Source organism: Nerophis ophidion, linkage group LG05 (genome assembly GCF_033978795.1).
Source record: "Nerophis ophidion isolate RoL-2023_Sa linkage group LG05, RoL_Noph_v1.0, whole genome shotgun sequence".
Taxonomy (NCBI): Eukaryota; Metazoa; Chordata; class Actinopteri; order Syngnathiformes; family Syngnathidae; genus Nerophis; species Nerophis ophidion.
The window spans coordinates 8,270,807-8,283,768 of record NC_084615.1 but is presented as its reverse complement, the minus strand read 5'-3'; the positions used below and the strand labels follow the sequence as shown (position 1 = coordinate 8,283,768).

Here is a 12,962-nt window from a genome sequence, read left to right as displayed (position 1 = left end):
TTTCTTTCCTTGCCAATTTCACCTCTAAACCTCGCTCCTTCCTGTCATCCCCATCTCTCTCCTCTTTGTTCCACCGCCCTTCCCTTCTGCTACAGGGTGTGGGAGGTGACGACAGGCGAGGTACTGAACACGCTGATCCACCACAACGAGGCCGTGCTTCATTTACGTTTCGCCAACGGCCTGATGGTCACGTGTTCCAAGGACCGCTCGATTGCCGTGTGGGACATGGCGTCTCCGACAGACATCAGCTTACGGCGCGTCCTCGTGGGTCACCGGGCTGCTGTCAACGTGGTCGATTTTGATGACAAATATATTGTGTCTGCCTCAGGGGACCGTACCATCAAGGTAACAGCAAACTGAGATCTAATTCACAGTTCGGTGCATTACATACCTTCTTTTAATATTTACATATGTCCATAAGTGCTTACCTGTCTTTCAATGCATAATTGGTTTTCCCACAACTGAATCTCACTCTAATGTCTTCTAAAGAACATCAGTTGTCATTTTACAAGTTGCCCTTTTGCTCTTGTGCAGGTATGGAGCACCAGCACCTGTGAGTTTGTCCGTACTTTAAACGGTCATAAGCGAGGCATCGCCTGTCTACAGTATCGGGATAGACTGGTTGTCAGCGGCTCATCTGATAACACAATTAGGTATGTTTGACTCGCCACTCTTCACGGGCCTGTTTCCTCCACAAAAGGCGTGTGATCTATGATGAGATGAAGACTTTACCGCACATCCTGGCGCTTATGTTAACAGAGGATGTGACTGGCTTTTGAACTGATTCCCCACAGAAGGTTGTTCCTTCCAAAACCTCTGAAGTGCATGAAAAAAAAGAGACTCAAGTACAGTACTGCTGTCTCACTACCACCAAAATGTTTGGTCAATTAATCACATTTATGCCACAGAAAGAACATTCCTTTACTCCAGTGCGGTATATAATGCTACCAAGTAAGTCCGTGAAGTGGAAGCTGGATTTACAAACTTAACTGGCTCTTGAACAGGGTTTGTTAGAGAATAGCTGTTATATTAAAGCAAATTATTTCATAAGAAACAATGTAAACATGACTAATAGTAAAGTACCAATGGTAGCCACACACACACTAGGTGTGGCAAAATTATTCTCTGCATTTGACCCATCACCCTTGATCACCCCCTGGGAGGTGAGAGGAGCAGTGAGCAGCAGCGGTAGTAGCCACGCCCGGGAATAATTTTTGTTGATTTAACCCCCAATTCCAACCCTTGATGCTGAGTGCCAAGCAAGAAGGTAATGGCTCCCATTTCTATAGTCTTTGGTATGACTCTGCGGGGGTTTTGAACTCACAACTAGAGATGTCCGATAATATCGGACTGCCGATATTATCGGCCGATAAAAAAACAACTTAGATTTATATCGCGCTTTTCTAGACACTCAAAGCGCTCACAGAGAAGTGGGAACTCATCATTTATTCGCACCTGGTGGTGGTAAGCTACATCAGTAGCCACAGCTGCCCTGGGGTGGACTGACGGAAGCGTGGCTGCCAGTTTGCGCCTACAGCCCCTCCGACCGCCACCTTTCATTCATTCATCATTCATTCACTAGTGTGAGCGGCACCGGGGGCAAAGAGTGAAGTGTCCTGCCCAAGGACACAACGGCAGCGATTTTTTTGGATGTCAATAGGTGGGAAGCGAACCTGCAACCCTCAGGTTTTTGGCCGGCGGCTCTACCCACTATGCCATGCCGCCCCATAAATGCTTTAAAATGTAATATCGGAAATTATCGGTTTAGGTTTCAAAAAGTAAAATGTACTGTATGACCGGTTTAGCTCGGTTGGTAGAGCGGCCGTGCCAGCAACTTGAGGGTTGCAGGTTCGATTCCTGCATCGCCATCCTAGTCACTGCCGTTGTGTCCTTGGGCAAGACTCTTTACCCACCTGCTACCAGTGCCACCCACACTGGTTTGTAACTTAGATATTGGGTTTCACTATGTAAAGCGCTTTGAATCACTAGAGAAAAAGCGTTATATAAATATAATTCACTTCGCTTCACTTTTAAAACGCCGCTGTACGGAGTGGTACACGGACGTATGGAGAAGTACAGAGCAGTTGCGTCCCCCAGTCATACTTGTCAACCCTCCTGATTTTCCCTGGAGGCTTAAGAAATTTCAGTGCCCTTCCTGAAATTCTCCCGGGGCGACCATTGTCCTGGATTTCTCCCGATTTCTACCCAGACAACAATAATGGGGGCGTGCCTGCCCAATCACATAATATCTACGGCTTTTTATACACACGAGTGAATGCAACGCATACTTTGTCAACAGCCATACAGGTCACACTGAGGGTGGCCGTTTAAACAACTTTAACACTGTTACAAATATGCGCCACACTGTGAACCCACACCAAACAAGAATGATAAACATATTTCGGGAGAACATCCGCACCATAACACAACATAAACGCAACAGAACAAATACCCAGAACGCTTTGCAGCACTTACTCTTCCGGGACGCTACAGTATACACCCCCCACCACCCTAACCCCGCCCACCTCAACCTCCTCATGCTCTGTCTTGGAGAGCATGTCCCAAATTGCAAGCTGCTGTTTTGAGGCATGTTAAAAATAATGCACTTTTTGACTTCAATAGTAAATATGGCAGTGCCATGTTGGCATTTTTTCCATAACTTGAGTTGATTTATTTTGGAAAACCTTGTTACATTGTTAATTGCATCCAGCTGGGCATCACAACAAAATTAGGCACAATAATGTTTTACTTCCATGACTGTATATATCTGTATCGGTTGATATCGGAATCGGTAATTAAGAGTTGGACAATATCGGAATATCGCATATCGGCAAAAAAGCCATTATCGGACATCTCTACTCACAACCTACTGATCTCAGGACGGACACTAACCAATAGGCCACTGAATGGGTTGCGTTCCAGCCTTGACAAAAGTCCATAGTTTAGTAAAATGTTGTACAATTTGAACACAATAAAAAGTGCTTGATATGAAACAAACATTACAAGGGGATAATAGGGTGAATTTTCTATTTAATAACAAAGTCAAAACAACAGGTAGCTAACTGTCCTTATTTGTATCCGCCCTGCTTACAATCACGCACACACACACTCACTAGCCCCTGTGGTGCACTCAAAACTCCTTTACTTTAACAGCAGGTTTTGTACAATAATTAGATAATAGAGGATAAAAATCAAATCAACTTTACCTTGTTGGTTATTTTTTTTGCGTGCCTGGTGCAACTGTGGATACTTCCTAAATGTTTCAAACCACACATCACTTCTCAATCGCTTACTTTGGACTCATATTGAAAAAAATTATGAAAAAAATTAGGGCTGGGCAACGATTAAAACTTTTAATCGAAGTTAATCGCACTGTTTCTCCAATTAATCGCGATTAACTGCATTGTATACGCAAAGCCCAATAATGAATTCAAAAGTAGTGTGTAGTGCACCTTTATTGGAATATTCTCCCGCATGAACAAAAGCGCCAAAACATTTGTTGTGCAAACACAATTTAAATCAGTCCTTGTTAAACAGTAGCAGTTAAATAGCATATTTTATGAAAATCAACTCAAAAAATGTAAATATAAACATTTAAGCTTATTGCCACTGCCAGGGTATTTAAGTTATCCTGTTTGTTATGGAAAATAAATATAATCTACATACAAATCTCTGAGCCACAATCATAACATCTGAACAGGCAATTTCTAAGGTAACAGCAGAATTTTTTTTTTTTTTATCAGGGATCTTATGTTTAAAAAAACCTATATTATAGGTAGTGGGCTGTTTTAGGGAATTTTTGATCAAATTATCCGTAGTAGCAATATTAATAATGTTGTGTTTATTCTGCGTAGTGCACTTAAAATAATTATGACCATATCTAGGAATTGATATGATGGGAATTTTTCGATTGTTTGCTTGGTGCTTTGATAAACTGAACGCATCATATACATGGTACTATATTGTGATGTTATGAGCCAGGGAAAAAAAGAACTACCCTACCCAGCATGCAACAGGAATGACGAGCATGCGCGGTAGCCCTGTATAGGTTGTGTCGCCATGACGGCATCGTGTATGTTGTGATATGCACGCTCTGAAAGCAAACGTTAAGAACTCAGCCAACACTCCTCGTCTGCATTATTCATAAATAGACAACACATATAGTCCGCTGCTTCACAGGCCGCTGGATGTAGCCAGCAAAGTATTCCCATGCTAGCTAGCCGGTCTAGCAAGCACGCGTCATTCAGTCCAAAACGGCCCGATCTATCCACATCCAGAATTGTCTGGCGGTCTTAAGTGATCCCGGAGTGACCACGCTGTAAGCCAGCCATGAAATTTGCAGAATTGTCCGGTATTTTTGGCAAATGTTCCATCTTTACCAAGAGCCCCTCGACGCCGAAGCCCGTATGGGCGAGGCCACCTTGTTAAGAAAAGGCGTTAACAAAATAAAAGCATGTAAACAACATACGCAAATGTGCAATAAAATAACTGTCGATGTTAATAGATTAATGAGTTAACTCGTAATTAACGCATTAATTTGCCCACCCCTAAAAAAAAATAATGTAAAAAATATTTAAAAATTTTAAAAACTATTTTTTAAAAGAATATTTAAAAACTTTTTTAAATAAAATATAAAAAAAATATTTTTTTTCAAATATGAAAAAAAATATATAAATGCTGCAAAAAGGCTAATTGACATTGACAAAGTAGAACATAGCACAGTAGCTAACAGCAACACGGTCTGAATGAGCACCAACAGCAATCAGCCCGCCCACAATGGCTGTGCTGCCAGCCATAAAATGACATAAAATGTGTGGATGAAACTTTCGTGAACAAAGATACCGTTTGTTTGCCAAAACATATTTTATTACGGCCGGTTGCTCACAGATAGGAACGTTTACACAATGAGGGGTTCGTAAATTGAAGTTGCGCTGTTTTTTAATTGACAGGCTTAGCATTATTCATTCATTTAAACCCTTACCAAGACATTTATTGCTTATGATTCCACATCGGTGTAGTTGTTGGAGTTATGGCGTGAGCAGCCTGATTACCTAATAGACACTTGAGGTTTGATGAATGTACATCCAGGCTCATATCATGCGAGCACACACTGGAAAGGCTCTTTTTTTATCATGCCATTTAAAAGTGTCAAATCTCGTCGCAGGTTATGGGACATTGAGTGTGGCGCATGTTTGCGAGTGCTGGAGGGCCATGAAGAGCTTGTGCGTTGCATTCGCTTCGACAACAAGAGGATTGTCAGTGGCGCTTATGATGGGTGAGTCTTCTCTCCGAACGAGCACCTTTTGTTTTCTATACCACTCGTACTGTGTGCCTTGACATCGTGTCATGTTTCTCCCTGCAGTAAGATTAAAGTGTGGGACTTGCAGGCAGCGCTGGACCCGCGAGCCCCTGCAAGCACTCTATGCCTGCGAACTCTGGTGGTGAGTTCTTACCCCAGTATAATGCAATGGACTTCTCAGCCACTGCAAAGTACAGCAAGATTAATAAACATGTTAAATGAATAGCGCTATCATCAAAACTGACCGTCATTGTCTTTGTAAAATGTATGAATTTGTCTTGTCCATGTTTTATATACCAGGGGTGCACACACTTTTTCTGCAGGCGAGCTACTTTGCCAACACGAGGGGATCCACCTCATTCATTTATATAATTTATATTTATTTACGAAAGAGACGTTTTTGTTAACAAGTTAAAGGTGTTTAATGATAATACAAGCCTGTTTAATATTCCTTTATTCCATGAAGACAAGAAGTTGGTGTATTAGCTGATTCTGATGACTTGCATTGATTGGAATTAGACAGTAGTGATATTAACGTCCACATTTTCAAATGGAGGAGAAAAAAAGTCCTCCTTTCTGTCCAATTCACATGAAAGTGGTTGCTTTTTAGGTGTCTTATTCGTCCATCTTGACAAATCTACCTCATTCATTTATATAATTTATATTTATTTATTTATGAAAGAGACTTTTTTTGTTAACGAGTTAAAGGTGTTTAGAGATAATACAAGCATGTTTAACACTTTTCTTTTATGAAGACAAGAATATAAGTTGGTGTATTACCTGATTCTAATGACTTGCATTGATTGGAATTAGACAGTAGTGATATTAACGTCCACATTTTCAAATGGAGGAGAAAAAAAGTCCTCCTTTCTGTCCAATTCACATGAAAGTGGCTGCTTTTTAGGTGTCTTATTTGTCCATCTTGACAAATCTACCTCATACATTTATATAATTTATATTTATTTATTTATGAAAGAGACTTTTTTGTTAACGAGTTAAAGGTGTTTAGAGATAATACAAGCATGTTAAACACTTTTCTTTTATGAAGACAAGAACATAAGTTGGTATATTTCCTGATTCTAATGATTTGCATTCATTGCAATCAGACAGTAGTGATGATAACGTCCACATTTTCAAATGGAGGAGAAAAAAAATCCTCCTTTCTGTCCAATACCACATTGCTTATTGGCATCTTATTTGTCCATTTTTATACACTTTACAAGAAATACATTGACGGCAAACTCCGTAGCTTGCCAGCTCTCTTATTTTGTCAGCGCAGGCAGGATGAAGCAGCGCTTTTATTGTGAAGACAGGTACTCTGCAGTCGGTCTTTAGAGTTTTGACGGCAGGTACAGCGCGAGAGTCTGTTGAAATAAAAAGTGTTTCTCACCTTCCTGTCGGTCATTTAAAAAAAAATAATGACCTGGCAGCAGCCAGCGTCATCTCACAAGACCCTCGGGTGCCGTGAATGTCAATCAAGTGACGAAAGTGGTGTCACGATAAAGATAGATGGATAGTACTTTATTGATTCCTTCAGGAGAGTTCTCTCAGGAAATTTAAATTCCAGCAGCAGTGTATTGAGATCGAATTTAAAAAGTAAATAATGGTATAAATGGAAACAAAATAGAAAAATATTACAATAAGAATAGAAATTAAAAGCAACAATGAGAATAAAAATATAACAGTAAAATAAGAATATAACAAGAGAAACTAGGCAGGAGCTGCATCCCCTGTCATCCTAGTACCCCCAACCCCAGTTGTACAGTCTAATGGCCTGTGGGACAAAGGAGTTTTTTGTAGTCTATTAGTCCTGCACTTGGGCAGCACGGTGGGATAGGGGTTAGTGCATCGGCCTCACAATACGAAAGTCCTGAGTTGTCCTGGGTTCAATCCCGGGCTCGGGATCCTTCTGTGTGGAGTTTGCATGTTCTCCCCGTGACTGCGCGGGTTCCCTCCGGGTACTCCGGCTTCCTTCCACCTCTAAAGACATGCACCTGGGGATAGGCCCCTCCCACCTCCAAAGACATGCACCTGGGGATAGGCCCCTCCCACCTCCAAAGACATGCACCTGGGGATAGGTTGATTGGCAACACTAAATGGTCCCTAGTGTGTGAATGTGAGTGTGAATGTTGTCTGTGTATCTGTGTTGGCCCTGTGATGAGGTGGCGACTTGTCTAGAGTGTACAACGCCTACCGCCCGAATGCAGCTGAGATAGGCTCCGGCGACCCCAAAAGGGACAAGCGGTAGAAAATGGATGGATGGATAGTCCTGCACTTGGGATGAAGCAGTCTAGCAGTGAACAGGCTCCTCTGGCTACTGATAACCAGAGGAGCCGCCTGATAGATTGATGATCAGAAATGTTCAGATCTATTTTTTTAATGCCTGGCTGGTGATAGACTGACACACCCTCCTCTATTGACCGGTAGCTCGCTATTGACATAATGTGCAGCCCTTTACGATACTGTATATATGTGCATGTTTACCTCATACACTGCAAAAAGTCAGTGTTCAAAAACAAGAAAAAGAATTACAAAAATGAGGGGTATTTTACTTGAACTAAGCAAAATGATCTGCCAATAGAACAAGAAAATGTGGCTTGTCAAGACTTTTCGAAACAAGTAAAACTAGCTAACTTCAAGGAACCTCAAAATAGCTTAAAATAAGTATATTCTTACTAATAACAAGTGCGCTTTTCTTGGTAGAAAAAAATATGAGACCTTTTTGCTCAATATGTTGAAAAATGTTCTTAAATGAAGTAAATACTATTGCCATTATCTTGACATAATGTTAAACGCTCTGCATTACATTTCTTGAAACCAGCAAACTTATACTAAAAACTAGTTTATTGTTCTTAATGGAAAGGCAACAAGCCAACCGCTTTTTTCTCTCGGGGTCTACTTGCCGCTCAGGCGAATCATACCGTCTAAAACAGGGGTCGGGAACCTTTTTGGCTGAGAGAGCCAAGAAGCCAGATATTTTAAAATGTATTTCCGTAAGAGCCGTAAAATATTTTTTTAACCCTGAACTCAACTAAACGCGTGCATTTTTAAGTAAGACTAACATTTTTAGAGTATAATAGGTCTCTTATTCTTTGTAATAACATTGTTATTCTGAAGCTAACTGTGGAGGGGGCGTGGCCTGCGGGCCTGCAGCGAAGCGGGGTGTTGCCAGGACCGGCCTCGAAATCAGCGACAGGTGCGTAGAAGGCCCACCTGGGCCTTGTTACCTAATCACCTGTCGCTATGTTATAAGCAGCAGCCAGGAAGGGAGACAGGGTTGGTGCAGGAGCCAGAGCGCGAGCCAGAACAAAAGAGAAAAAGACAATTGCTGGAAAGCAACTGAGAGACTTTTCATTTAAAAAATGAAACAATACTGTAACCCTGAAACAGGGTCTCATGTCGGTTCTTGGTGGTCTGAAGAACCCCCAGGAGGGCAAGCCCCACACTAACCAATAATAAATAAATAACTTCTTACCATCAACGCAGCTTCTTGAACAGGTGCGGTAGGAAACGGATGGATGGATTAAAAATGCTCGAGGACGTTTTATATTTTGAACATAATTTTTAACACTGATTACTAGTGGAATTATTCATTATTTATCGTGTTAAGCAGAGTCAGCTCAAATTTACCTGCGAGCCGGATGCAGTCATCAAAAGAGCCACATCTGGCTCCCGAGCCATAGGTTCCCTACCCCTGGTCTAAAACATGCATTTTACCATGGATAACATGACATCATCGCACCAAGTGCATGCTCTTTCAGACAATTAGTGCGCATATATTCAGCCCGGCTTCCGGGGGGAAAAAATTTAAATTGTAATTTTGAAGAATTTATCTGAATGTGCATGAACTATTTCTGTTACATGTGAAATGTTTAAACATCAACTGTCAGTTTACTGTACTGTGACAACTGTACTACTATATGAGTACGTAGTTTCTATTGTTTCATTGAAAATAAAACAGCAAAGTCCATTTGGCGGTCATCCGTTTTAATTATGAGACAACATTTTGTAAAAGTCATTATTTCTTTTTTCATGCTTGAAATAAGAAATGATCACTTTAAAAAAAGTAGTTTTATACTTTTGAATGTTTATGACACAGCTTTGCAACAGTTGATACTCTAGTTTCAAGCATGTTTTACTCAAAAGAGGTCATCAAATCTCAGCAACAAGCTGTAATATCTTACTGGGATCATTTAGGACCAAAACACTTAAAACAAGTAAAAGACTCTCACATAAAATCTGCGTAGTGAGACGAATTATCTTATCGGACAGAAAATAAGCAATTATCACCCTTATTTGAGATGTTTAATCTTACTTAGATTTCTGTTTTTGCAGTGTAGTAGCTGATCTTGTTTAATGTCTGACAGTGTATTGTTGTAATTGTCGTTCTAGGAGCATTCTGGCCGCGTGTTCCGCCTGCAGTTTGATGAGTTCCAGATCATTAGCAGCTCTCACGACGACACCATTCTGATCTGGGACTTCTTGAACGTTTTGACCAATGGCCAGTCAGAAGGACGATCCCCCTCCCGCACCTATACCTACATTTCTAGATAGCAGGTAGGCACGCACACGTATGTAGACAACCGTTGGATTTAGGTCGAAGTATGCCTCTGTCTTCAAGATGTTCTTTTTCCTGCTGATCCGGCGAAAAAGATACGTAAGCATGTCTTCAACGTAGCTTAAATCATCTCTCCTCAAAACAGGCGATCCGAACTAGTTCTAGTAATTTAGCTTTTTTTCTTCTTTTTCTCCAGCCGTGTAGAATTACCGCCAACTTAGACGCTGATCCCTTTCAAGTGTGTCAAATGTTCCATGTTTCCATACAAATGTGCCCGTCAATGAATGATTCCAGAGCGTGTGCTTCACTCTCCGCTGTACGCACATCTGGCCTTCCCTCAGTGTGAAGAGCTTTTTCCATCTGTGCTCGCACTGTCAGAAATCAAGAGCACTCAGGAATGTCCCCACATCTGTCGGCATGTCAGCTGACTTTCTATTCTCACATGCATCGCTATCCCAGGGATGGGCAGAATACCCGATTCATTGATTTCTTAAGAAGTCACGTTGTTTATGCGGAACTGAAATTTGAAACCTGTCTTGATTGATTGAAACTGTTATTAGTAGACTGCACAGTACAGTACATATTCCGTACAAGTGACCATTAGATGGCAACACCCCAATAAGTTGTTCATCTTGTTTCAGTCGGTGAGCCAGTATAGGTATATATGTATGTATATATGTATGTATATAAAGGTATATACAGTACAGGCGTAATGTGATCAAACTTTCTTGTTCTTGTCAAAAGTCTAGCAGCCGCATTTTGTACCAACTGTAATCTTTTAATGCTAGACATGGGGAGACCCGAAAATAATACGTTACAGTAATCGAGGCGAGACGTAACAAACGCATGGATAATGATCTCAGCGTCTTTAGTGGACAGAATGGAGCGAATTTTAATATTATACAATATGGCAAAAAATATATTATCACGCTCTCCAAACATTTTAATTTGTTAAAATACTTGAATTTCTGCTTGACTTATGGTTTTAGAGCAAGTTATTCATCAAATTCTGCACTGTAAAAATGACAATAGATTTTACTGTAAGATTGCCGATGTTTTTTACAGAACAGTTGATAAGCTTCTTCTTTTTCTCGATCTTCTTATGGGACATTCATCCTCCGCTGTTGCCATTTCTAATATAAAGTAGTGTAAAGTTCTTACTTATATCTGTCAGTTAACTCTCCATGAAAGCGCTAAAACATACCGGTGTAGTGAAGTGACATTATACACCCAAGGAACTTTAGTTATTAGAGAGTTCCGGTCGTACGGTTTTTCACGGGACACATTTCTGACGTTGATGTTGCTCTAGTGAGCCACGGATGAGGAGATGCTGCTCCGTTATTGATTGAAGTAAAGTCTGAATGTCATTAAAACAGTTAGCTCCATCTTTTGACACTTCTTCTACTCCCGTCCTTGCACGCTACACCGCTAAAACAAAGCCACGTAAATAAGACCGCCCACAAAACGGCGCATACCTGAAGCGACTGTCAGAAAGCGACTTGAAGATGATCCGTAAAACATTTTCTGTGCAACATTTTGACCAAATAACTATCATTACATGTTATGTAGACCACAAGGAAGTATTTTACATTTAGAAAACAATCATAATAATATGACTCCTTTAATGCGCCTTTAAATCCGGTGTGTCATTTGTATGAAAAAAGACTTGAATCTGCTAATTGGCAATGCACCTTATAATTCGGTGCGCCCTATGGTCCGGAAGAATACGGTAGTTTATGGGTGGGTGGCTTAAGGGTTTTGGTCACAGTTCAGTAAAGGTTTGGGGGTATCATGAGGGTTGTAGGTAGGGTTTCGTTTAAGTAGTGTCTGGGTTTTAGCTAGAGTTGGGTGTCGGTTTAGAGTTTGGGTCTTGGTTAAGGTTGAATTAAGACCAAAGGCTTGGTTAGGCTTGGGTTTTGGGTAGAGGTAGGGTTTAGTAATAGGGTTTTGTGTAGAGGTAGGGTTTAGTCTTAGGGCTTAGATGTAGTGATTAGATCGTAGGGCTTAGAGTTATGGATAGGCTTTGCATAATTTTGTGTCTTCCAGTGTTGGTAAGGGTTAGGTTTGAAGTTTAGTTAGGTCTGAGATAGGCGCCAGCGCCCCCCGCGACCCCAAAGGGGAACAGGCGGTATGGATGGATGGATAGGTCCACTAAACCCACTAAAGGCCTAGTCATTACAGTGTCCACGCTGAGATCGGTAGGTCGTGAGTTCAAACCCCGTCCGAGTCATGCCAAAAACTATAAAAAATGGTACCCTTTACCTCCCTGCTTGGCACTCAGCATCAAGGGTTGGAATTGGGGGTTAAATCACCAAAAAATGATTCCCGGGTGCGGCCGCCGCTGCCTCTCACTGCTCCCCTCACCTCCCAGGGGGCGATTCTGCTCCGTTATTGATTGAAGTAAAAATCCGAATCTCATTTAAACAGTTAGCTCCATTTTCTGACACTTCTTCCACTCCCGTCCTTGCACGCTACACCGCTACATCAAAGACTACGGGGAGAAGACGCTGTCGAAGGTGAGCCACGTAAATAAAACCGCCCGCATAAGAGACTATCAGATGATCGCTAAAACATCATCCATGCAACATTTTGACCAAGGAACCGCCATTACATGTTATGTAGACCACAAGGAAGTCTTTTACATTTAGAAAAAATAATAATAATATGACCCCTTTAATGCGCCTTATGTCTTTTGTATGAAAATAAACCTGACTCGACCCGCTCATTATATTCCGGTGCGCCCTATGGTCCGGAAAATAGGGTAAATTACAGGAGCGCTTGAAGTTAATCAACAAAAGTCTGCACATCCGTGTGAAGATTTGATAGTCAGCCCGTGTTTGTGCCCACGAAGCAGACCAGAACTATGTTCTTCCGAGGATGTTGTAGTCGTAATGATTTGTGCAGTCCTTTGAGACATTTGTGATTTGGGGCTATATAAATAAACATTGATTGATTGATTGATATGTCTCTGTTTCCCCCAGGTGGCGCCATGCACCGCACCCTCTCTTGTTGGAGCTGATGGGGCTTGATGGGTGCGTCCATCACGGAAAGGAACCCATCTCTAACCCCCTTCCTCTTTTGTCATCTCTTTGTCCACTCCCACGC

The 12,962-nt window shown here is 41.4% G+C and overlaps 1 protein-coding gene across 1 annotated transcript in view; it reads left to right on the top strand.

Annotated features, from left to right (window-relative positions):
- LOC133552602 (F-box and WD repeat domain-containing 11-B) overlaps positions 1-12,962 on the top strand; it is a 68,454-nt gene that overhangs the window by 54,452 nt on the left and 1,040 nt on the right. Inside the window, exons 8-13 of the mRNA XM_061899886.1 lie at positions 96-345; positions 535-653; positions 5,165-5,275; positions 5,363-5,441; positions 9,692-9,856; positions 12,839-12,962. The exon at positions 12,839-12,962 is cut by the window's right edge and continues 1,040 nt beyond it. Coding sequence (XP_061755870.1) covers positions 96-345; positions 535-653; positions 5,165-5,275; positions 5,363-5,441; positions 9,692-9,853 — 721 coding nt within the window. The 3' untranslated portion in view covers positions 9,854-9,856; positions 12,839-12,962. The remainder of the gene's footprint in view (positions 1-95; positions 346-534; positions 654-5,164; positions 5,276-5,362; positions 5,442-9,691; positions 9,857-12,838) is intronic.